The sequence below is a fragment of the Canis lupus genome, chromosome X (genome assembly GCF_011100685.1).
Source record: "Canis lupus familiaris isolate Mischka breed German Shepherd chromosome X, alternate assembly UU_Cfam_GSD_1.0, whole genome shotgun sequence".
Lineage (NCBI taxonomy): Eukaryota > Metazoa > Chordata > Mammalia > Carnivora > Canidae > Canis > Canis lupus.
Window position 1 is genome coordinate 27223203 of NC_049260.1, and position 26825 is coordinate 27250027.

A 26825-nucleotide genomic window follows, 5' to 3' on the forward strand; every position below is an offset into this window, starting at 1 on the left:
GAGCCCTTTAAGAGCAGTATCTAAGTTCCCTACACCCCGATGGGTATCTCCTGGATGTAAGATCCACTGTTTTTCAAAGCTAGATGCTTTGGAGGCTCATCTCACTAGTGCAGGTCCCATGGGTTAGGGTGCCTGCATTAAGCCCTTGTTCCTCAGATAGAAGATCCTATTCTATGAAATCCATCCTGATTGTGAGTTGCCATGCCATGTTTCTGGAGAGACAATGTTTCTGCCTCTCTTACCTGTCTTGATGTGGCACTTTTATCTTTTGCCATCGAGGAACTGTTCAGCTAGTTCTCAGATGTTTTTCAGAGGGAACTATTTCTTACATAGCTGTTTATTCACTGTGTTCATGGGAGGAGGTGAATTTAGGATCTTTCTATGCCACCACATTGGACTCCACCCCTTGACAGGGAAGTCTCTAGTATTTTCTTTCCCATCATCTACATACAGAAACTTTTCTCAGTATAACTTTTCTAAACCTATCAATTTAGTTGGATGTTGATAAAAAACGATCAATTCTTAAGAAGCAATTGTGCCATTTTTGAAATAAGGCATTTTATATTATGTGAAAATTATAGTTCAGTGACATCTTCTTGGCATGGATTTACCCCTGGTTTAAAGGATTACAGTTTGTATTATATCCAGGATGGAACAAAGTTAACAGGTGTTAAATATGCTCAATAAGGCAGTAGAACTATGGTCAAAAACGTATGCAAGGATTCAAGACATTTTTGGAATGTCACATGAGTAGAGATACATGAAGACATATAAAGTAAGGGAGCCTTAGGTACAAGGAGATCTGACCTGGCAGAATCTGGAGACTAGATGAAAAATGCCATGATGATTGGGGCTAAGAAGTGGGTTAAAATTTAGGTATTAAAGTTTGTAGATGGAAATTTTCCACTAGCAAAACTACCACTTTGAATGGTCTTCCCTTAACATTTACGTACAAGCAAAAATAAATATGAATCAATACAAATAAGAAGTGAGTGGTTTTTATCTAAAAAAATAAACTTGGTATCTGGAATGAATCTCAGTAGCCATTGTGGATATCACAGAATAGATCCCACTGCACTATAGAATTTGAAGATGTCTTTTAGCAACAGGGTCAGCTCTCTGCCTTAGCACACAGAGTAAAATATCCCAGCCAACAAGATGCACCCACAGTCTATTTTCTCATTTTTACCCATAAATATATAAAAGACCACTGACTGTATGAATAAAGTCTACAACCCAAAAAGAGAAAATGACAAGGAAATAGACAAATTCTTTGAGAGACACAACTTACAAAAGCTTACACATAAAGAAATGAAAAATCTCACCATCCCTGTATCTATTGAAGAAATCAAATCAATCATCAAAAACTTTCCCACAAAAAATAACTTCATCATCAGATGGATTTACAATTGAATCCTCTGAAACATCTTAGAAAGGAATAATACCAATCTTCAACAATTTCTTCCAGAAAAAAAAAGAGAATACTTCTCAATTAGTTTTTATAACTAGTCTAACATTGTTATCAATACTTGAGAAAGATATTAAAAAATTACAGACCTTTTTCTGTCATGAACAACAATATGAAAATCCTAAACAACATATTAGAAAAATGAATTCAGCAATCTATAAAGTAGTACAAGACATCAGGACTAGTATGATTTGTTTCGGGAATCCCAGGGTAGTTTCACATTCCAGAGCCAATGGCTGTAGTTTACCACATTCACACAAAGGAGAAAAATCATACGTTTAATAAATATAGAAAAAAAACATTTGAATATGTTTAATACATGTTCATAATAAAAACATTAACTGGTAATATGGAGAAATTTCTTAATTTGATTAAAATAACCTATAAAATGTCCTATGACAAACATATACTTAGTGATAAATCATTGAAAGCTTTCCACCTGGGACAGGGAATGAGCCAAGTTTTCTCATTATTGTCGCTTCTATTAAACATTATATTGGAAGTCCTAGGCTATGTAAGAAATAAAATTTGAAGGATTGAAAAGGAGAAACTACCTCTTTTTGATGACACACTGTGCACATAAAAAAATGCAAAAGATTCTGAAAACTATTAATATTAATAAGTGAATTTAGCAAGGACAGTGAATATGTAATATGCAAAAATATATTATATTTTTATATACCAACAACAAAGAGAAAATAAAACTCAAAATGAATCCCATTTATGAAATAGGATCAAAATGTCAAATATCAGGGATGAAGTCTAATAAAAGATGTACAGGTCCTCTGGATTGAACACTGCAAAATATGATGAAAAAAGCATTCAAGAAGACCTGAATAAATGAAAGGATATATCACTTTCACAGATTAGATGACTCAATATTGTAAAGATGTTAACTGATCCACAAATTCAACACAACTCCAATCACTATCCTGGCAGGCTTCAGTGAAAATTGACAAGTTGGTTCTAAAATTTATTTGCTAAATCGATGAACCAAAAATAGCAAAGACAATGTGGACTAAGAAGAACAAAGTCAGTGGGTTTAGATTAGCAGATCCTCCAAACTTAAACAAAACAATTGCATATATGCATACAATGGAAAGTTACTCAGTTATAAAAAGGAATGACATTCTGATACCTGCTACAACATGGATGAACCTTAGAAAAATTATGCTAAGTGAAATAATTTACATGGAAAGGGACAGATAGAGTATCAGTCTATTTTTATGAGCTTCTAGAACAGGAAAATTACATAGAGAGGACTTTGGAAATTGTGTGAGTGTGTAACAGGATGTGGATGCTTGATGATTTGTTTGGGGTGATGAAGATGTTTTCCACATAGATGATGGTAATGGTTTTACATTGTGAATGTAATACAGGACACTGAATTGTACACTTAAAAATATGAAAATGACAAATTTTATGTTATATCCTTTTTATCACAATGTAAAAAAATAAATACACAAAAATCATTGAATTATACATTTTAAAATGGGTGTGTTGCATTGTATATGAATTATGTCTCAGTAAAGCTATTAAAAAATGATTCTTATTAAGTCAGTGTGGTAATAGTTGAAGGACAGACATGGTCAAATGGAAGAGAATAGAGAATGCAGGAGGAGATTCACATATATGTTCACATGATTTATGACAAAGTTGCCAGAGAAGTATGGTGGGAAAATAATTGTCTTTTGATAGACTGTTGTTGCTTTTCATGATAAATTCATATGTGGCACTGATTTTAAAGGATAAATATGTATTAATTTGATAAATATTTTAAAATATTAGATTTATAAAGTATCCAAGGTAGAAAGACAAAGACTCACATTAGGTGACTAAGTAACCAAGAAACTAAACAAACAAACAAACAAATAAAACACCTTTCTGAGGTCAACATGCATTAATCATTGATTAAGTATATGCTATAAGGAGGGATAAATGATATTGATTTATAATACTGGCTGAAGTGGACCACCTTCATTTTGCTTAAATACCATCAGCATATACCTGAACACTGAATTACTCCATCCCTTTACCAGTCTAACTCTTTGGCACAACTCATGCAAAGTAACAATGGTATATATAGGCATTTATGTATTGCCATCCACCATCACCATTCTTTCCATCCATAATAAGTCAAGGAGCCAAATCAAATGGTCAGGTTAAAAACACAACAATCCATATACCAGTTCCCTGCCCTCAATCCCAGCAATAAAACACCCAAAAAACAAAAGAAATACAAACATTCGCAACATTTAACACATATGATGGAAAAGATGGTTAGTATCTAACCTTTATCCACTGAAGATTTGTCTGCTTGAGCTTATTTTCAAGTTTATCTTGCTCTTCTGGGCTTAGGGGAGCACTTACAAGCACTGTTCCTCCAGTTTCATTTAATTGTTTTAGAATTCCCTGGCGCAGGGGCAACTCTTCTGCCAGTAACTGAAACAGACAAATGCAACAATGTTTAAAATGAATTACAGCACCATTCCGACTATCTCACCTTTGTCTCTATTGATTAGTCTATCAAAACGAAGCAACTTGACTGAAGGCCAACAGGTACCTCAAGTATCAACCGCTTTCTACATAGTATGGAACTGATGGACCGGAGCACCCACTCTCAAGTAGATAAACCAGTGCTAGAAAGGACCAGAATATCTTATCCCTCACAGATTGTTTTCAAGAAAAAAAAAGTACTACATGGTATCATGAGCTCCAAAATAACACCCCAAGCATTGTTAAGGGTCTGAAAACATATATCTGTCAGAAATAGAGCAATCTAGGTAAATTCATCCTCCTCTCAGGTATTAAGCCTCCATGCTATAATTTACTACTGAGTAACAAATTGCATTATCATATTAAGAGATAACTAATATTGAGACCATACCACGTACTGGGTGCTGCGTTAACCTCATCATGTAGTATATAAAAATTAACTGAGATAATATAATTCCATGAGGTAGATCCTATTATCTTCCTCTTGTGCAGAAGGAAGCTGAGACAGAGAGATTAAATTCCAACAGAGAGGTTAAGTACCAGCTCCAAGTACACAGAAGTAGCAAGCAACCGAGCTGTGATTCCTACTTGGGCAATTTCATTCAAGAACCCTTATTTTTGACTCCTCTGCATCCCTGAATTTCTTTAATTCATTCAGTCTCCCTTATAAATGCCCTTTCCCAAGACCTACAAAACTATTACTGGCTGTAATGACTGTCCTTTATTTCTTTGTGTCATCTAGAACTGCAGTGTCCAATAAAGTATCACTAGCCACATGAGGCTACTTAAATTAATTAAATTTCAATAGCGTGAGGGTCATTTCCTCAGTCACACTACCTTTCAAGTACCCAAAGGCACATACAGCTCTTGGCTACTACAATAGACAATAGAGAGTATTACAGTCATTACAGAAAGTTCTGTTGGACAGTGCTGATCTAGACTGTCTAAGGAAAAAAAGAAAATCAATGCATATTTATTAATAAGTAAATGCCACTAAACATGTCTCTTAAATGAGTTATCAATTATATTTCTATCTATAACACTCAATACATTTAGGAAAGATCAATTTTCCAGAACCGAGTTAATTATTTCTATGATACACTCATCTTCAAATGAACTATAGATCCAAAACTTGGTGGGTTGTTTTTGTAATATTTGACATAGAGTAGATGCTCAATATCTGTTTACCTAAACTAAGCATTAAGTTTATTTTTATACTTTATCCTCCATTCAGGTACAAATTTCTTGTTTCACAGAAATAAGTGGTTGATATTGGAGTCTAATTTGCATGTACAAATGAACTGAATCATTGATAAAGGAGAAATTCCATTTCACTTTGATTGTATGACCTTGTAAAATGAGGACAGCAACAACCATTTTGAAAGTTTTATATGAAGATTAAATAAATAGCAGATATAAGTACATCTAATACTTAGCACATAATAGAGGGTGATTAAATGTTAATTTCTCTTTCCCTTTCACCTTCCCTTCAAGAATTACAGTGAAACAGATCCAAATAAGTTTTTGTCCTAAAACTAAAACCAGGAGAGTTAATCCAACTGCAGTTGGACATGTCAGTCAGCCAGGTAAGGTAATCAGTAACAAGCAGACGTCGCAGCAGGAAGGCAAGAAAAGTCACTTGAATAGGTTGGATGTCTTTTCAACTAGTATGGAATGTGAACCAACACTACGCACCCCCAACCACTCCCAGACAAAACACTGTTTCAGGCGAATCGAACACCTCTAATTAGAGGCTGAAATAGTGAGATTGATTTGGCAATTAAGATCTTTCCTGAGAAATGGGATTCATTTCTATAAAGTCCCTCTAGTTTTTGAAAGAATTTGGGGTTGTAAAATTCTCTAATACTTCTAAGATTAATTCCAAATTAGTTTTCAAAATAGTGCCATGCATTTTACACACACACACACACACACACACACACACACACACACACTTTTTACCAAAAAAAATATACTCGCTGGGAAACACTGGGTTAAAATAATATAAAGTTTTGAGAAAATCTAGTGAGGCACTGTCAATAACCTAATGGGCAGGAAATCGATGATTAAATACCTTAAAAATAGATTCATATACTCTTTATACAAGTAGGCCCTGGGGGTTTTTAGAAAACAAAATTACCTTGACTTGTTCAAGTTTTTCTTTTAGCTGCTGCTCATTTCCAGGTTCAAGTGGAATATTAGCAACGTTATCCGCTTCTTCCAACCATAAAACAAATTCATTTACATCTCTTTGAAATTCTGACAAGATATTCTTCTGTTCCTCTAGCCTGGAGAAATAAGAATAAAACTGTTATAAACAACATATTTCTCAAACTTTTCTTTCTTTTTTTAAAGAAAACTCAGAAACAAACAAACAAACAAAAAAACCTGTAGTAACACTTTCAAGAAAATAAGCAATTTAAAAGATGTTAACAATACACAAGTTTTAAAGAAAATTCATTTACTTTGACAAAGCAATTTCAATATCTCCAAAATCTCTAAAATGTAAGAGATTAAAATTGGTAAAGAAACAAAATTCTGATTTTAAAATTCCAACAACATTACATTATTAAACTAGAGCAATGTTTTCCAACCTCAGAGCTATTGACACTTCAGATTGGATAATTCTTAGCTGTGAGGGGCTGTTCTCTGCATCGTAGGAGGCTTAGCAGTAACCCTGGTCTTTCCCCACTACATGCCAATAGCATTTTCCCCCCAGCTGTGACAAGCAGAAATGTCTTAAGGCACTACCAAATACTGCCCCCCCCAGAGCAAAACCACCCCAGGATGAGAGCCACTCCACTAGAGTAAGTACAAAATGTGAAGTTGCATGCTTTAAAATGCTTGAATAAAATACACCTTTCTGGGAAATTGTTGTGTTAAAGTAAAAGCTTGGGAATTAAAAACAACACTAAGTTTTTATATGTTAAAATGTTTTCCAAATTATGATTCACCATTTTTCTTAGGAAAGTGGAAAATTGACTTAAAATACATAATATATGTTGTACTGGTGGAAGTTTTCAATTAGAAAAATTTATATAGTGTATGTTATTCAATTAGGCATAAATTTATTCTAACATATTGAACTGTAATATAGTTGAACAAAATGGTCTTCACCTCAGGTAATTTACAATGTCTTGTTTTGTTATTTTTTTGAGAGATACATGTCCCCTGTCTATAAGGTTTTAATTGAATATACATATTCTTATATTTCATGTATATATTTGAAAATACACCTATACTGTAATAGCTCAATATATTTTTAATAAGAATACAAATGACCAGGAAAATAGAATGTTTTTTTTTTTGTTTTGTTTTTTTTTAATTTTTATTTATTTATGATAGTCACAGAGAGAGAGAGAGGCAGAGACACAGTCAGAGGGAGAAGCAGGCTCCATGCACCGGGAGCCCGATGTGGGATTCGATCCCGGGTCTCCAGGATCGCGCCCTGGGCCAAAGGCAGGCGCCAAACCGCTGCGCCACCCAGGGATCCCTGGAAATAGAATGTTATCAAAAGCCCAGAGGCCCCTCTTGTCCCTTGCAGTTACTAACACCAAGTATAACCAGTATCCTGTCAACTTGGATTATGATGCCTATATTGAAAACTGAGTATATGGAATTATATGCTATATACTTTTTTTGTGTCTTGTCTCGTTCATTCAACAATTTTACAATAATCAACTATGTGGTATATAGCTTAATTTATTTAATCCCCTGGCTGTAGAGTATTGAACTGTTTGAATATATATCTGTTGGTGGACATTTGGGTTGTTTCCATTTGGAGGATGTTTAGCTTTTTTTTTTTTTTTTTTTGAACTTTACAAATATTTATTGAGAGCTTACTAACTTCCAGCAGGGCTACTGGGCATAGGATTAAAAATAGATATATTGTGTGCCTTGCCTTGAGGATCTCACAGTCCATGAGAGGAAACAAGAGATTTCCATATGTAGGAATAAGACACAGCCTATCTTATTTATAGCCTGTACAAAGACAGGGTGTTGAGAGAACTACTATTACACTCTTTCCCCATGCCAGGTCCATTTATTGAATTTATGCTTGTTTATACTCAGTTTTTCTCTTCGATGAGAGTTTGTCCAAAGTCTTTTCTGGGGCACTTGAGGAGACATTCTCTTACCCGTCTATTCTCAACAAAGCAGACACTATGAAAACTCAAGTCATATGAAGGGATCCTATGGAAATCCAAGTCATGTTATATTACTGTTGCAGTCAAACTCTTCTACTGCCTCTCAACTTATTCACAGCAAAGCCAAAGTCATTACATGGTTCTGCTAGGGTCTAGATCTGTGCTGTCCAATACGGTAAATACCTTCACATGTGGCTACTGAGCACCTGAAGTGATGTTAGAAGAATTGAGATGTGCTTTAAGTGTAAAATATACATCAGATTTCAAAGACTTAGTACAAAAAAATTGCTCTAACTCTGTACCTTCTACTCAATTTTGTTGAGAACCTACAACTGCTGTAAAACATAAAACTGTTTAACAATTTCATTTTTATTCATCTCATTTTTCACTAATACTTTCTATATGACATACAGGTTGAAATAATATTTTAATATATTGGGTTAAGTGAAATATATTCATTTCATCTGTTCTCACTTTTTAAAAAAAGGTAAGGCAACTCTATAAATTTCAATTACATATGTGGCTCATCTTAATTTTCTATTGACCAGCACCGATCTAGCAAATCTGCATATCCCCAATTTCCTTACCTCTCTGACCTTATTTCTGCCTACACTCTATTTCTCTTATCCTTCTTGAGACCCTCTAGCTTCCTTGCTGTGCTTCTCAAATATACTACATGGGTCTCTGCTTCTGAGTCTTTGTAATTGCTGTATTTTTCTGCCTACAATGTCCTTCCCTTAAATACCAAATATGCCTGGCTCCCTCACCTTCTGCACATCTTCCCTGATGACCCTACTGAAAATTACACTTCTCCCAACTTTCTATTCTTTCTCCCTGCTTCACCTTTCTAGTTCTTAAAAGTTAACAAACAAACACTATAATTTGGTTATTTTACATAATGTCTATCTCACACACATGAAATTAAGCTTCCTGACATCAAAGATTTTTATTTATTGTCACATCCCTTGCTCCTGGAACAATGCCTGACACAGAATAGATGCTAAATCAGTAACTGTTGCATTAATGAATGAATTCTGCCATTATTCTTTCCAATTTTACATGCATTTTGCTTTTATTTTTTAATTTTTTTTATTTATTCATGAGAGACACAGAGAGAGGCAGAGACACAGGCAGAGGGAGAATCAGGCTCCATGATGGGAGCCAGATGTAGGACTCCATCCCGGGACTCCAGGATCATGCCCTGGGCTGAAGGCGGTGCTAAACCCCCACCCTGGCCCCCGGGGCTGCCCACATTTTGGTTTTAAAGAATCTTTCCCATTCTTTGTCATACTGATAGGTTATGGGGACTAAGGAATGCTCTTGTCAGTGTTGAGCACCAGGTGATGTATGAAAGTGCTGAGTCATTATACTGTACACCTGAAACTAATATTACACTGTAGGTTAGTTAACTGGAATTTAAATAAAAACCTAAAAAAAATAATCTTTCCCATTCTTTGTAATACTGATTCTGAAACATGGTCTAATTTACTCACCAACGTGTACTACAATATTTCACCAAACTGGAGACATATGACACCATCCTAAGTTCTGCCAGGCGTGAATTGGAAAAGGCATGGTGCTGATTAAACTCTGACACTTCTCATTTAAAGGCTTTCTTCGATGAAGAAGTTGTTCTTTTAGTTTTCTTTATATGTGTGTCATATATTCCTCTTGCATAGACAAAAGTAAAATATAAGTGAAAAACTGGTGAGGTAGTCCTAAAACTTTCTCATATTTAGAACTTGTCTCTCCTCTATCACCTTTCCCTTCAGAGTATTTGACTTCTGTTTTTACCCATCCTATCAGAGGATGATTTCTTCAGAGGGCTCCACCACTGTTTCTTGGATTTTCTTCCAAACCATATGTGGTCTTGCCAGCAGAGTTTGTAAAACCCATCCTGGTTTCAGTTATTTTAATATGATACAATGTGCAGGTTAGAATGGATGAAATTCAGTTCATTTGCACGGCTTCCCAGCACTGAGATAGTAGCCACTGAATCAAGTACTAAGTCCCCACATTACTACCATGAGATGGTATTCGTCTTCCCTAATTTGCAGATAAAGGAAAATTAGTCTTAGTATTTTTCCCAAGGTCATACAGCTATTACATAGTCAATCCAACATTCAGTCCTGGGTCATTTGGGTCCACATTCTGTGCTTGTCACTTGACCATTACATCTGGTCTATGAGTGCTTCCACCTTACCTAGCTGAGTTGACAGTATATACTCCAGTGAGAGTATATCGAATTGCATCAGATATTCAGGGGAAGTTACTAGTAGAAAAAATAGGAGATATGGAACTTAAAGATCTGGAAATAGACCTCAGAGTCCTCTGCAATAAGTTGGTGGCTAAAATATGGTAAACTAACTTTTGCACTAATCATTTGCTCTTCATATTTGGTATCTTCTGAATCCATCCTTTCTTCATTTTCAGATTAATGATCAGAAATTTTCCCTCTCACTTATTTAAATTGAAAAATCAAAGAAAAAGTCCCTTTCACAGCTACTCACTGATTTCTTATGTATGGGTAACCTGTAGTTCCTGCTCTTCTTCCCCTTGCCCTTCTTTAATGTGGAAAGCCAAAGGAAGGCCTAGAGTATTCTGACCCTCCAAAAGCTACATGGGTCTGTGAAGAGGTTCTTCAGCTCAAGAAATACTCAGCTGAAAGAGAACATGGTTCTCCCTTCTTGTCATTCACATGCTTGTTTTTAGTGATGATCCTGAAGCCCCTAACTTTGACTTTAGAGAAATAAAAGGGGAGAAAGGAGAAAAGTGAGCTTTATGAGAAAAACTGTACCCCCTACATAGCTATCCCGTCCCATCTGGGTTCTCTGACATGGATTGGGACATGGGGTGCAGAGGAGGTTGAAATCACCAGTAGGAAACCTAGTACTACTGTCAATTCTTAGTAAACCCTATGGGCAAGTGACTGGTGTCAATTGCTGGCAGCCTGTCTTAGAATGTGGAATTGAACCATTTTTCTAGACTCAGGACTGAGCAGCAATTCTTAGATGAGGAAAACATCCATTATAGACATCCTTTATTTGTTTAAAAATTCTCAGGTGGTTCAAATGTTTGAGACTAGGTTTCAAGGTTGTATGTCAGTCTACCTCATCATTCTTCCTTTTCTCTCCTTTGTTCGTTCATTCGTTCCTTCCTTTCTTCCTCCTTCCCTCCCTCCCTCCCTTCACAAATCTTTGTCTCCTTTAATATTTGGCTCCATCATCTTGTACTGTGTCCCCAATACATGGAGCAACCATTTTTTTCTCATTTCAGTTAACTATAAAACTTGGCTAAAATCAGATTACATTTGTAAAACCTAGACAGATGGGTAAAAGCTTTTCTCAGCCTTCATCTAGAAATTAACCATATCAGGGAGAGAAAATATCCCAAACCCAACAAACAAAAGCTTGAAGAGCAAGAAAGGGTAATACCAACCCCCCCCCAAAAAAAACAACCAAACAAAAAACAAAACCAAACAAAAAAAAAAAAAACCCAAACGTCAAACCTAGAGTAAAATTCTAAAAGCCAATATCTTCAATCTCCACTTCAAACATGTCTCAAACTAGTTACTTGTGTATTTTTTTCTTTCAGGAAAATCCAGCCAAGAAAAAGAGGGAAAATGTATTTATTAATCGTAATTGAGATTTATATATTAAATTGCCATCAAACTCTATAAACATTGTGTACCGATTTTCCAAATTTAATATTCTACTCTATTTCCTTAGGTCATTAATTATTCTTTGAAAAATTGATTTTTAAGATCTGAGTAATAACCCATATGTAGGTACACCGTATTTCACCATTCTCTTTTATTATTAGACATTTAGTTTGGGTCCTATTTTTCATTATAATAAATAACCCTTTAAAATACATTTGTTTATGCATTTTGATTTACGTATCTGCTAATTTCCTTAGAATAAGGAAGAAATGTACACAATAAGAACACTAAGGATTTTGATACACATTGCTAAATTCCTTCTGAATGCTAGTAATAAGAATACTCATGCACTTCCACCAACAGTTATAAAACACTTGTCTCAACACATGTTTACCACTATAGCGCATTATGATTTATAAGCTTGATGGAAAGAATAAAAACAGTTTGTCAAGGATGTTTTTTCGGTTTTTTATTAATAGAAAAGTTGAAAAAAATTGTGTATTTGTCATTTGCTTCTACTATCGTCTGCTGTGTCTGTTGCCCATTTTTCCTCAGTGTTTTATTTGTAAAAGCTCTTTTCACATTATCCACTTTGATAAAAAATAAAAATTAAAAAATATTGACAATACATTTTTTAGTTTCCCTTCTACTTTTTGAATTTTTGTTTGTTTCTAAATAAAATTTTATCACTTTCTTTGTTATTTCTTTCACTGATACTATTCTGAAAATTGTAAACGTCCTAGAGTTGTTTAAATATTTACCTTTACATCATTCTGGATCATTATACTTTCATTTAAAAAGAATAAAAATTAGAGAAACAAACTATGAGATACTCCTAACTCTGGGAAACAAACAAAGCTTTGCAGAAGGGGAGGAGGGGGGTGGGTTAGGGTAACTGGGTCATGGGCACTAAGAAGGGCACTCGATGGGATGAGCACTGGGTGTTATACTGTATGTTGGCAAATTTAAATGTAAAAAAGAAAAAATTAAAAAGAATAAAAACTTAATCCATCTTAAATTTATATAGTTAAGTTTCTGATCTTGAAGGGTTTTTCAGAAATTGATATTTTTTTCCCAGCACAATCTATTATCTATTGATTTGTGGTAGTTTCCTCATTTTGTATCTTATATGCAATGGAGTTCTTTTTACTGATCCACTATAGATTTTTTTTACAGTAATGCACTACTTCAAGCACTGTAGCTTTAAAGTAGGTTTATTTTCTGGTAGGTTAACCTCCTCTCTTACGTTAGCTATTCTAATTTACGTAATATGAGTATCATTTGGCCAAATTACAGAATAAATCTCATCAGGGATTTTGATAAGGATTCCATTAAATCAACAAATTATTTTGTGAAGAATTATTGTCTTTCCAGTATAAATCTGTTAAATTTTCTTTTTTTTTCTGTTAAATTTTCTATATTTATAGTGCATCTGGAGTGTATCTGGGACTTATCTGTGCATTATAAATAATTAAGTAGGTTTTCTAATTAACTTTCAGCATCAGTTTGAAAGGCAGTGACTTGCATATGATTTTAAGGATATTAACTGTATACTAATCTAGAAAATTCTTAAGTATTCCCAGATAGAATAAATCATCACTTAAGAAGTAGAAGTTTTAGCTAAGCTATTTGCCATAGTCTTTCTCTTCACACAATGTTTGTGGGAAACTTTTCTGATGATTTAATTTTTTAAAAAAAGCACAGCATCGTTTTAAATATGAAAACATTTGGTAGTCATTTCTTGTCTAGATCTGTTTTTTATACTTTGAAATATAAAAAAGATGGTGCCAAAATCCCACCGGGACCTTGTTATAATCTTTTTCAAGCGCATGTGTTTTCTGAAATTTCAAAAGCCTCGATTTGAAGTTTTAAAAGCTGCAATTTGAATTTATGTATTCAGATGATTGCAGAAGAGCAAAGGAACACAGTTAGCATTTCCAGGCTTGTCTCTTGACAGAACAGTTTAAACGTGCTTTATATTGGCATTCATCACATGAAGTGTTATTTCTTTGTTTACCTACTCGCTTAATGCTTATGGTAGGATTTATTCAGGCATGTGGTAGTAATAATAATGAATGGGATATTTAACATTACCCATCTGCAATTAAGTGCTAAATATTTTACTTTTAGAGGCATTTCAATACATTTAGCTATTTTTTTTAAAGAATGGCTTCTGTTTGAAATATTGGCTCTGTTGCTGTTTACATTATAAATGCTCTTAATGCAATTGAAGGAAGCACATATTATGATGGGGAGAGATTTGCATAATCAGAAAGGAAGAGTTATGGATGTGCTGCAAAATTCAATGAATTTAACATTAACTCTTAATGAACATGTTCTGTGGGGCTGCTGTTATGGTAAAAGGAAGACTGCCAAATCACATGGCATGATTTTAGAAGGGGAGGATCTACCAAGTGTTTCAGGCCAAGCACTAGATATTTTCACATTTGGATCTTTTTAAATACTCAGTACATCGTTTATATTGCCTTTGTCAAATTGCCAATGAAGAAAGTGAAGCCCCTGAGATGCATATACTGTATATATCCAAATATAAGGCAATTATCTCTCCCATTTTCCAAGTAAGAAGTACCTCTCTTAAGTTTTTCATGAACTGTAACATGGAAACTTCAGAAAATGTAGAGAGAATGAACACCCTGTTCATCTATGCTGCTTAACTCATTTGATTGTACAAATTTAAAATTATATATTAAAAAGATCACATTTTCCCATTCACAGTTTAGACAGTAGTTGTGTATACATCCCTCATATCCATGTTCAACATTGGAATTGTCACTATGAGGATGTATTTTCTGAATCACCTAATACAGTTTTCTGGACAAAGTCATCATCATTTCTACCCATGTGGCCTGATGTACAGTATTGCTGAGTCCATGTTTAAAGTTCTACTGGAAATTTTATTCTAAGCCATAAGCACGCGTTTACACCAGACAGTTTTATGTTATGTAAAGACAGTTTTTCTCTTTTCTGTGCCATATGTCCTTGAGGTATACAATGTAACCACTTACTGAGTTGCTTATAAAATAATTTTCACAGACCTTGTATATAATGACATACAACTTTTTAAATGTGATTTCATACCAACAAAGCTAATCATGACTTCTGTTAGTTAATTTTTTTCTTGTTTCTTTTCTCTGTCAAGTGTCTTCTACAGGCAGACAAAATCATCATCAATTGAGATTAATGTCTTTCTCAGACAGTAGTTTGTTGTTCTGAGCAAAACAAAATGCATATCTTGTAACATGAGAAACTTCAAAAGGATTCAAATATAAGGTCTTTCTTAAGGTAAAAAAATAAATCATATTTAGCCACACACATTAACTTCCCCAGGTCACACCCTCTACAGGACTTTGTCAGGATGCAGGCAAGATTTTGCCCTCTCAGAGCTTACATTCTATTAGGAGGAGACAGACAATAAACAAGATAAACTGAAATGTGCAGATTGGGACATAGTGTTAAGTGCTACACAGAAAAAGAAAAAGGAAGCCTGGGCAGCCCGGGTCGCTCAGCGGTTTAGCGCAGCCTTCAGCCCAGGACATGACCTTGGAGACCCAGGTGAGTCCCACGTCAGGCTCCCTGCATGGAGCCGTCCTCTCCGTCTGTGTCTGTGTCTGTGTCTCTGTCTCTGTCTCTCTCTTTCTTTCTCTGTCTCTCATGAATAAATAAATACAATCTTTAAAAAAAAAGGAAGCCAGGAAAAAAAGGAATATTGAGTGGAGTTGGAGGTTGGTTTTGCAATTTTATATCAATCAGAAAAAGCTTCATTGAAAAGGGTCATCATGGTAGAGAATGGCAATCTGCTCATCAAAAAATTTGATCCCCTTTTCTTCAACACAAAGCTAGCTGTCATGTCCCATTCTCCATTGCCATTGGGTATAGTAAATAACTGAATTCTAGCCAAGGAAATGTGAGCCAAAGTGATTTTCACTGATTCCAGGCCTGGCTCATAAATTAATCCTTACCTGTGTGATATTCCTTATTACTCCTCTTTCTAAAGCCACATGTTAAAAATGTCAGAGCCACAAAATCAATGTATCTTGGGTCTTTGATTCACAATTTGGAGGGGAGCTGTTTGCCAACCAGAAACAACTTTGTAAATTTTGCACGATTACATTAAGCCACTGAAATAAGGTGCTTCTTTTTAAGTAGCAGCTTGAATTAAATTAAAATCTAAAAGGATGAGGGAACAAACCACACAAATAATGCGGGGAGGGTATTCTAAGCAAAAGAAAAAAAATACAAAGGTCCTGAGGCAGGAATGTGGTCAGAGTGTTCCCAGAACAACAAAGAAGTGAAAAAAATTTGCAATAAAATGAGAGAAGGGAAGAGAAGTAGAAGACAAAACAGCTAAATTTGAATAGATTCTATTTAGAATCCCAGGCCTGTCATGTTTCATTTGCCTCCTCAATCTCAGCTAGATAGCTGAGGTGTCCTTGGTTCTTTTCTATTTCTTCCAGAGTGTATCAATAAACGTGTCCTCACAATTCTATGTGAGATAGCTTCTTGAATGTTTCCATTTCTGTCCATTCTCCCTGCCATCAACTCTTCCTATCCTCTCTGTCTGGATTACTGAGGCGATTTCTTAATTGGGTTCTGCTTCCCACCTTACTATCTTCTTATCCATTCTCAACACTTCAGAGGGAATCATCTTTCTAAAATATGTCTTTGGTTATACCCTCACACTGAGTAACTCCCTAGGGTCACTGGGAAAATCCCTCTTCTTTATCAGGGATCAGAAAGCTCTTTATGATATAATCCCTACTTACTTCTCTGTCTTCAGTTTTCTTTGCATTCTAAAATCCATTGAACTAAAAAAAATAAAAATAAAAATAAAAATAAAAATAAAAATCCATTGAACTTATTCTTCCTTGAAATCCAGTACTGTACTCATGTTAGAACTTAGCATACTCTGCCTTTTCTGTCTGGGATGTGCTTCCCCACATGTTGATCTAGGTAGCTTCTCATTACCTTTCCAGTCTCGGGTTAGCCATCCCTTCCTCTATGAAGCTTTTCTCAATTATCACCCCCATCCCAATCAGTCTATGTTATAGGCCCTGTTATATAATCCCATAGCTCTTCAGCCTGTTTGTGTCACAGGGTATATTGTAATTTCCTATGTCTGTCAATATATTACAAGCACCACAAGGACAGGCACTATATATACTGTGATCTCTTATTCTCAGTACCTAGTATATAGTATTAGTTCAATTCTTAAATTCAGTATCTCAAAATGGCACCATCTTAATTGTGTATTTGAGTACAATAACGTTATTTGCATTATTCTTGGGAAATTTTCCATGAAAAAGAAAGGGTGTGTCATGGATGACAAACTCTATGTAAAATTAGCTAAATTTAATTTGGAGAAAACTGTATTCTTGGGGTTTCCAAACTATAGCCCGTGAGCCAAATCCTGCCCACCACTTGTTTTTTAAAATAAAGTTTTATTGGGAACACAGTCACACCCATTCATTTACAGATTGTCTATTACTTTGTTCACATTGCAATGGCAGAGCTGAGTAGTTGCAACACAGACTGGATGGCTCACAAAGCCAAAAGTATTTACTATTTGGCACTGTACTAAAGGTTGCTGACATCTACTAGACACTAAATCCCTTTCTTAGGTATATACTAGGGAATTAAAGCATGAGGATTCTGTTTGTTAAAGATTTTATTTATTTATTCATGAGAGACAGAGAGAGAGAGAGAGAGAGAGAGAGAGAGAGAGGCAGAGACATAGGCAGAGGGAGAAGCAGGCTCCATGCAGGGAGCTTGATGTGGGACTCAATCCTGGGTCTCCAAGATCATGCCCTGGGCTGAAGGCGGCGCTAAACCGCTGAGCCACCCGGGCTGCCCAAGCATGAGAATTGTGATAGAAGATAATCGGTATTATCTTTTTAACTTCATTATATATGTATTCATGAAAATGTGTGTGGCTATTAAAATGCTCCTTCATCCTTTGAAATAATTATTAGTGCTTTACACAATTAGTATTCCATAGTACATAACATGAAGAATGGCTAAAAGGAAAACTAGACATTGCACCTAATTACAAATATTCATTCTGTTTAAATTTATTAAAGTATACTAGTATGAGAGGCTATGTTTACTTGGCTTATAATCAAACATGGAAAATAGAAAGATCTGGACCCTTACCTCTTTTTCCTCTTTTTTTGCTTTTATGTTATTTAAATTTATTTCCTTATTTTTCTCTTTCTCTCTAATCCAAAACCAACTATCACTTCTAAACTTTCAAATCCTTTTTTTGTAAGTGTGTCTTTTTCTGAGGGTTTTATGGTGATTTTTTTTATTACTTGGTCTATAATTTGAATTCCCCAGGGTGCTTGTAATTTCCACCCCCAGCAAAATGTCATCTGCTGTTCAGCAAGCACTATGTACGTTTCCAATAGAATGTCAAGGAATTAGATACACAAGGAAGGCTAAAGTTCCTCAGAGAGAAAAAGGACATATTTTGCTCACTGCTTTTTATCCCAAAGAAGAAAGGGTAAAAGGTTTTCCCAGTTTATTTATTTAAAATCTGCACACAACTCCAGGTAAGTTCTTCAGAAACACAGGTTATTGTACTTTAAAAGAATATAGCCATAGGAGGTACAAGAATAGTTTTATTCCCTCAAACAACAGTTCCTGAATTGTGGTCTAGGAACCCCTGGGGGTCAAGTGCTTTCAGGGGGTCTGTGAGGTCAAAACTCTTTTCATAATAATACTATTATATCATCTGCCTTTGTCTCTTTCTTTCTCTTAAGAGTTTTCCAGAGGCTCTATTATGAGTGATACAGTAGCACAGCGTAGAAGCAGATAGATATCAGCATCAGTTCTCTTAAGGTAAATACTAAAGTGATATTCAAAAATGTAAGACAATGTCACTTTTCACAATCTTTTCTGCTATAGAAAATAGTTTTCATAAAACATTTGTTATTTATATTAACATGAAGTGAGCTATGATAATTTTTAGATGAATAAATGACAGCCAAAAACATTTCTTATTTTTCATATCGACAACGGTAAATCTAGAGAGAAATTGTTGAAAATGCTGAAAACCCATAGAAAAGAGTAACAGTCTTCCTCCTCCTCCAATACAGTAAGCATTTCAAATTTTCTCACAAGACTAAATTGAACAGCTCTGGTTTCTTGGACGCAGGCAGGTGATCTAAGAATAAATGTACCTGCAAACAGTAGTTTGGAATGTCACCTGTTCCAAAAGAGGACAGTGGATATTATTTAGATTAAGGATGATGTGGTGGTTTTAACCATGAGCCCCTCTGAGTTAACTGACATTGAAACTGAACCATGAAATATGTGTAAACAAGCCTAGATGAAGTATAGGGGAACAGCTCCCACACAGAGAAAGAAACTTCCTTCAGGAGATAAATACAGAGAGATTTAGAGGAATTGAAAGTAGACCTCTGTACTAAAGTGTGGTGAGCAAGGTGGAGAATGGAAGATAAGGCCAGAGGAAAGAGCAGGGCCACTGTAAGAGTATGAATTTTATCTTAAGTGCAGCAGGAAACCATCTACTTAAGGGTCCTAGGAATTCAAAGGGGGGAATGACTACCTAGGAGGCTAGAAAATCTGTTCCTTAGATGAAGAAGGGGGAAAGCATTGTAGAAAAAAATCAGCATAGACAAAAGCTCAGCAAGTCAAAGTTCATGGCCTCTCTAATGTTTCCATAGTGAAGAAATGTGAAAGGGGGTTTGCAAGACAAAGTACTAGAAACATAGGTTTGGGTCAGGTATTGCAGAGCTCCACATGCCTGCAAAGGTTTAACTATACCCTCTGCAGTGCAAGAGAACCACTAAAGATTTTTAAGTAGAGGTATAGCATCATTCTGTTATTTTCTAAATAATGTATTTATCAATCATTAAGGATATATAATAAAAGTACTTAAATAGGTTGTGTAAATATAATAACTTTTGCTGAATTATCTGAGTTTTAAAATTCGATCATGAACAAAATTCACTAGTGTATTATTTTTTTCAACCCTCCCCATCAGTGATTAAATTAATTAAATATTGTGTATAGGGTAGAGAGGAATTTAGTAAGTCTACCTAATAGATAATTTAAGATTAGCTTTGGCCCATAAGGTAGACTATTTAATTTAGCTAAGCACACCTCTAAAAATAGTAAAATCCAAACAATAACTCCAAAGATTTTTTTTAAGACTTAGACACATATGACAGAGTCAACAGATTGTGAACTAAAAAATGTATTTCCTGGTTCTTAGATCAAGAAGACAGACAGCAGACTGACATAGCACTGAAAAAGTTGTCTATAGGTTCATGAAGATTGAAGGTAGTTTCTCTCTTCACTGGGAGCTGACTAGTATTACTTTCCTGCTGAATATAGAAGGGTGATGTGTTTCCATTCTCTAGAGAGAGAATTAGAACTCTCTCTAGAGACAGTTGATGGTTTCTAGGCAACTGCCATATCATTTTCTCACTATATGATTCAAAAAGCAAAATATGGGCAGACCCGGTGGCTCAGCGGTTTAGCGCCGCCCTCAGCCCAGGGTGTGATCCTGGAGACCTGGGATCGAGTCCCACGTCGGGCTCCCTGCATGGAGCCTGCTTCTCCCTCTGCCTGTGTCTCTGCCTCTCTCTTTCTCTGTGTCTCTCATGAATAAATAAATGAAATCTTTAAAACAACAACAAAAAAAAAACAAAACAAACAAAACTAAACAAAAAAAAACAACAACAAAAAACACACAAAAAGCAAAATATAATGCAAAAGTGAGCAGCAGTAAGAGGCCAACAGGTAGTAAATATTGCACATATAACATTTGTGTTATACACTTATTAGGGGAAAATTAGATTACTTACCCTCTCAAAAGATAAGCAGAAAAGACTCATGTCTAAATTACACTGGGTAACAAGGGATACACAGTATAGACATTTTATAGACATACACAGATAGGCATTTTGAAAAAATATTTTGAGAAAATATAAGCATATACAAAATTGTAATAGTATGATGAATTCCTATTACGTGTAATCCAGGTTCAACAATTACTAGTATATTGCCAAACTTGTTTCTATAATTTTCTCATTCCTATTTCTTTTTTCAGGTTTATTGAAGCATAATTTAGATAATATAAAACTCACCACTGATAGGTATATAATTTAATGGCTTTTGGTAAACGTATAGATTCTGTATATCATCACTACACCTTCCTCCCTTCCTCCTCCTTTCATTGGTTTCAACTCCAGTACAATGTTGAACGTTGAAGTACTAAAGGTAGACATCCTTGTCTTATTCTTGATCTCGAGGTGAAAACATTCAGCCTTTCACCATTATGAATGATGCTAGCCATAGCTTTTTCATAGATGACCTTTACCATGTTAAGAAAGCTCTCTTATTTGTTGAAAATTTGTATCATAACTAGGTGTTAGATTTTACCAAGGGCTTTTTCTTCATCTCTTGATCCTTTGGTTTTTGTGCTTTTCCTCTTAATATAGTATGTTACAATAATTATATTTTGATGTTAAACCATCTCTGCATTCCTGGAATAAATCTCACATGGTCATGGTTTGTAATCTTTTTTACATGCTCTGGGTTCAGTCTGCTAAATTTTTGTTAAGGAATTTTGTGTTTACGAGGGATGTTTCTATTAATTTCTTAATTGTAATATTTCTGTATAGTTTAGACCAAAGTAATGCTGGTCTGATATAAGGGGTTGGAAGTTCCCTCCTCTGCTTTTATTCTGAAAGGATTTGTGAGGGATTGGTATTTAAAATAATTTTTTTTACAAGTTCATGAGTAAATCATCTGTACTGGGGCTATTTTTATCAGAAGATTTACAATTACTAATTTAGTTTCTGTACTTATGTATTTTCAGATGTTCTATATTTTTAAAAAATCTATTTTGGTAATTTATGTCTTTCTAGGAATTTGACCATTTTATGTAATTTGGAGAAATTGTGGCTAAAGTTGTTTATATGATTACCTTCTACTTCAATTTCTGTAGGGTTGGTAGTGATGTTCTCGCTCCTCTCTTTCCTTTGTGATTTTGGTAACTTTAGTCTTCATTCTTTTTTTCTTGGTCAGTCTAGCTAAAGTTTTGCCAATTTCAAAGTCTTTTAGAACATTAATGTTTGGTTTATTGATTTTCTCTATTCTGCTTTTATTTTATAGATTTTTGCTCTAATCTTCATTATTTCCTTTGGGTTTAGAGTGCTATTTTTCTGGTTTCTTATGGTGAAAGCTAGAGTTATTGATTTGAGAATTTTAACCTTTTCTAATATAAGTGTTTGAAGTTTCAAATTTCCCTGTGAACACTGCTTTAACTGCATCTCATAAATGTTGACATGTGATTTTATTTTAACTCAGTTCAAAATACTTTCTAATTCCTCTTGTGATGTCTCTTTTGACCTGTGGGTTATTTAGGTGTTGTTTAATTTCTAAATATTTTGGTATCTCTCAGATTTCCTTCTGTTGTTATATTCTAATTTAATTCTTGATATAAGAGAACATGATTTTTATTAATTCAATCCTTTTAAGTTAATTGAGATTTGTTTTATGACCTAGCATATGATCTATCCTTGAGAACATGCCATGGGCACTTTAAAATAATATGCATTCTAAAACTACTAGACTTTTAAATATAAAAAATAAACTTGTGGTTGCCAGAGGGGAGGTGGGTCGAGTGAAATACATAACTGGGACAAAGAGTACATTTATTGTGATGGGCACTGGGTAATATATATATAATTGTTGAATCATTATATTGTACACCTGAAACTAGTATAACGCTAATTATACTTAATATAACTGTTAATTATACTTCAAATAAAAATGCAAAAAAAAAAGAATATGTATTCTGCTGTTATTTGGTGGAGTATTCTATAAATGTCAGATCAAATTAGTTGATAGTGTTAGTCTTCGATATTATTGCTGATTTTCTGTCCAACTGTTTGGCCAAATATTGAGAGTGGTATTAAATATCTAATAATTATTGCTGAATTGTTTATCATTTCCCATTTGAATTCTGTTATTTTCTGCATCATAAAATGTGGGGTTTGTTAATTATACTTATGTCTTCTGATGAATTTACCCCTTTATAGTCATAGATGTCCTATTTTGTCACTAGTAACATGTTTTACCTTAAAATCTATTTCATCTGGCATTGGTATCCCTATTTTATTTTTATTATGGATGCTATCTGTATGGTATATCTTTCTTTTTTCTTTTCTTTTCTTTTTTTTTTTTACTTTCAAAGTATATGTGTCTTTGGCTCCGAAGCATTTTTTTCGACAGAATATAATCAGGTCTTTTAAAAAACCCAGTCTGAAATATCTTTTTTTAAAAAAAGATTTTATTCATTTATTTGACAGAGAGAGAGAAACAGCACAAGCAGGGGGAGTGGTAGAGGGAGAGGGAGGAGCAGGGAGCCAGACATGGAGCTCAATCCCAGGACCCTGAGACCATGACCTGAGCTGAAGGCAGATGCTTAACTGACTGAGCCACCCAAGAGCTCCCCCAGCCTGAAATATCTTAATTGGAATGCTTAATACATTCACCTTTAATGTGACTATTGATGTAGTTCTATTTAAATCTGCCATTTTGCTCTTTTTTTATGTCTCATGTCTTTTTTTATGTCTCATAGTGTTAACCATATTCTTTTGTTAAATATTTTTGGTATACAAATTTAATTCCTCTGTTTTCTTTTAAACTATAAGGTTATTTTCTTATGGATTGTTCTAAAGTTTACATATGCAACTTTATCATAGTATATTTTAGATCAACCAATTTAACTCACTTCCATTAGGTTGCCTATCATCAAAAAAAAAACAAGAAATGACAAAATATTGGCAGGCATATGAAGAAAAGGGAACACTGTACACTGTTGGTGGGAATGTAAATTGGTACATCTACTGTAGAAAACACTATGGAGGTTCCTCAAAAGGTTAAAAAGAGAACTACCATATGATTCAGTGATCTGACTCTGGGTATATATCTAGAGGAAATGAAGTTATATCAAAGAAATATCTGCACTCTCATGTTCATTGAAGCATTATTCACAATAACCAAAGTACAGAAGCAACTTAAGTGTCCGTCAATGGATGAATGGACAAAGACAGTATGATATATATATATATATATATATATATATATATATATATATATATATAATGGGATATCATTCAGCCTTAGAGAAATCCTGCCATTTGTGACAATGTGAATGTACTTAGCAGACACTGTGGTAAGGTAAATAAGCCAGACACAGAAAGACAAATATTGTACCATTTCACTTATACATGGAGTCTAAAAAAAGTCAAACTCGGAGAAACAGATAATAGAATGACGGTTGCCAAGGGTTGAGAAGTTAGGGAAATGAGATGTTCGTAATTGGGTATAAAATTTCAGTCATGGTAATTTTGGGGGATCTACTGTACAGCATGGCAGCCATAGTTAATAATGTATTGCATACTTGAAATTTGCTGAGAGTAAATCTTAAATGTTTTCAACACATATACACAATTGGTACCTATGGGAGGTGACAGATGTTAATTAGCTTGATTTTACTAATGATTACTCAAGGTATACTTATAACAAAATATCACATTGTACATCTTAAATATGTACAATTTGTCAAGCATGCCTCAATAAAGCTAGAAAAAAACTAATTCTAGTAAAATATAGAAACTTTGCTCTGATAAGTTCTATTTTCCCTCCTCCTTTGTGCTATTTATCACCATATTCATTGCATCTATGTGTAATAATACAAAAATACAGTGATATAATTGTTTTATGCAAAAATATGCCTCAAAAACAAGACCATACATCTATATTTGTACAGTCTTTTATATTTATGTGCATATATACTGATTCTGTTGCTTTTCATTTGTTCATGTACGTTTGAGTTACTGAATAATATCATTGGTTTCAGCCTGAAGAAGTTTCTTTAATTTTTTTTTCTTGTAAGTCAGGCCACCTAGAAAGAAATATTCTGATTTTTTGAGAACGTCTTTATGCACTGTCTAAAAAACAGTTCTCCTTTATCTGAAATTCTTGGTTGATAGTTTTTTTTTTTCTTTCAGCACTTTGAATACCACATTCTACTGCCTCTGGCCTTCATTGTTTATAAGAAGTTATCTGCTAATCATACTATATTTCCTTGTATAGAAAGAGTCATTTTTCTTTGACTGTTTTTAGGATTTTTACATTTGTGGTTGTATTTTAGTAGTTTGATGTTTTTGAGCATTGATCCCTTTGAGTTTATTTTGTTGGGGGTTTGTTCAGCTTCACTGTATTTCTGAAGAGTATGACCATTATTTCTTCAAATAATTTTTCTGCTTTTTAATCTTTCTTTTCTTTCTGGGACCCACATTGATACACTCAGTTTTCCTGCAGTTCTGAGTTTCTGGTCATTTTTTTTCACCCATTTTTCTCTTTGTTTGGCAGATTGGACAGTTTCTATTTATCTTCAAGTTAATAGATTTTTTTTCCTTCTCTCATCTTGAATTTGCTCTTGAGCCATTTTTAGTAATTTTTAAAATTTCAGTTATAGCACTTTCCAATTCCAGAATTTTCACTTGTTTTTTAATAATTTGGAACATTCTTGATATTCTCTATTTATGTCCTTGTCATCATACTTTAATTATTTAAACATGGTTTTCTTTAAGTTCCCAAAAGTATTTATTATAGGAGCTTTGAAGTCTCTATCTGCTCAGTCGAACATCTGGACCAACTCAGAGGTAATTTCTATTGCCTGCTTTTTGCCTCCTGAGTATGGTTTATAATTCCCTGTTTCTTTGGATGTATCATTATTTTTCTAGAAAAGTCAACATTTTAATACATTGAAGAAGGAGCTCCAGATTCTGATTGCCCCCAGCACCATCAGGGTCGTGGTTACCAAAGTTTTAATAACTTATCTGGACAATATCTGTGGAATGCTTCCCCATAGTGGGTGACTGCTAATACCCTTTCTCTGTTTTCAAAAAAAAAAAAAAAAGAAAAAGAAAATATGCCTTGCTTCCTAGAGATCAGCAGAGCTTAGCTGTGACTAGGCAATGAAGCCAGCAGTTGAGCTCAAAGACCTGGAGTCAGTAAAATTTCCAATTTTTGTCAAAGAATCTGTATGTGTATTAAGCAATGCATTCCATGTTGAGTTTTTAAGTCATACTGTAGCAGATATATGGAGATTGTCCAGCCCTGTATGACATTCTCATTTGTCATCTATCCCTGAAAAATCAAATGTTTGGCTAGTTGTCCTGTCAATTGTTTGCCTAATCTAGACAGCAACTTTAGGACAGCAGAGTTGCTAGTTGGCTCATTTATTTGCTACCAAGTTCTGTCTGTTACTGTGTTTCTGGGCATGGAATTTTATATGTTTGGCTCCACATAAAATCAGCCCCTCTGGAAGGGAAGCTGCTGGCTTTCATGTGTTATACTACCTCAATTTAACAGCTATGCTGACCAAACTGGGAGTGGGCAGTGGGAACAGTCCCAGACAAAACCACCGTAGATCTCCACTGTTCTTATTCAAAGTTCAATAGTTTTCTATAAATAATCAATTATGTGTATGCCTTTGATCTCCAGGGTTATGAAATATTTTGTCCAGTTTTCTTGTTGTTCATTGGAAGTAGATAGGTTAAGCTACACTCTTCACTATCCCAGAAGTCCTATTCCCAGAGACTAATTTCTAAGCCCTACTCAGGTACCAGGCACAGGAATACCCAATTTATTTATATTATCACTAATCATTACAGCAACCTTATGACATATGCACTATTTTCCTTATTTTTCTAATGAGTAAAATGAGGCTCACATAGCATAAGTATCTTGCTAAACAAACAAAAAAGCAAAGTAAAAATATAAACACAAAAGTACCATGCTATTTACTTCCAAAGGAAATAAACACAAGTGGACAAAGAGGGGATTATTGCCCAGCATTTAGTTAGCAGGTTTATTTAATTGGCCAACTTCAACTCCAATTACTTAGTTTCCACTGTGCAGTGGAAAGGTTAATTGGCAATTAAATAACAAACGTATCAGGAAACAAGCTATTTTTGTCATGAGTAGA

At 34.4% G+C, this 26825-nt stretch overlaps 1 protein-coding gene across 1 annotated transcript in view; it reads right to left on the reverse strand.

Moving 5' to 3' along the window:
• The window catches only part of DMD (dystrophin), a 2084073-nt gene that overhangs the window by 767225 nt on the left and 1290023 nt on the right, over positions 1–26825 (reverse strand). The window contains 2 exon segments of the mRNA NM_001003343.1: positions 3761–3910; positions 6105–6252. Coding sequence (NP_001003343.1) covers positions 3761–3910; positions 6105–6252 — 298 coding nt within the window.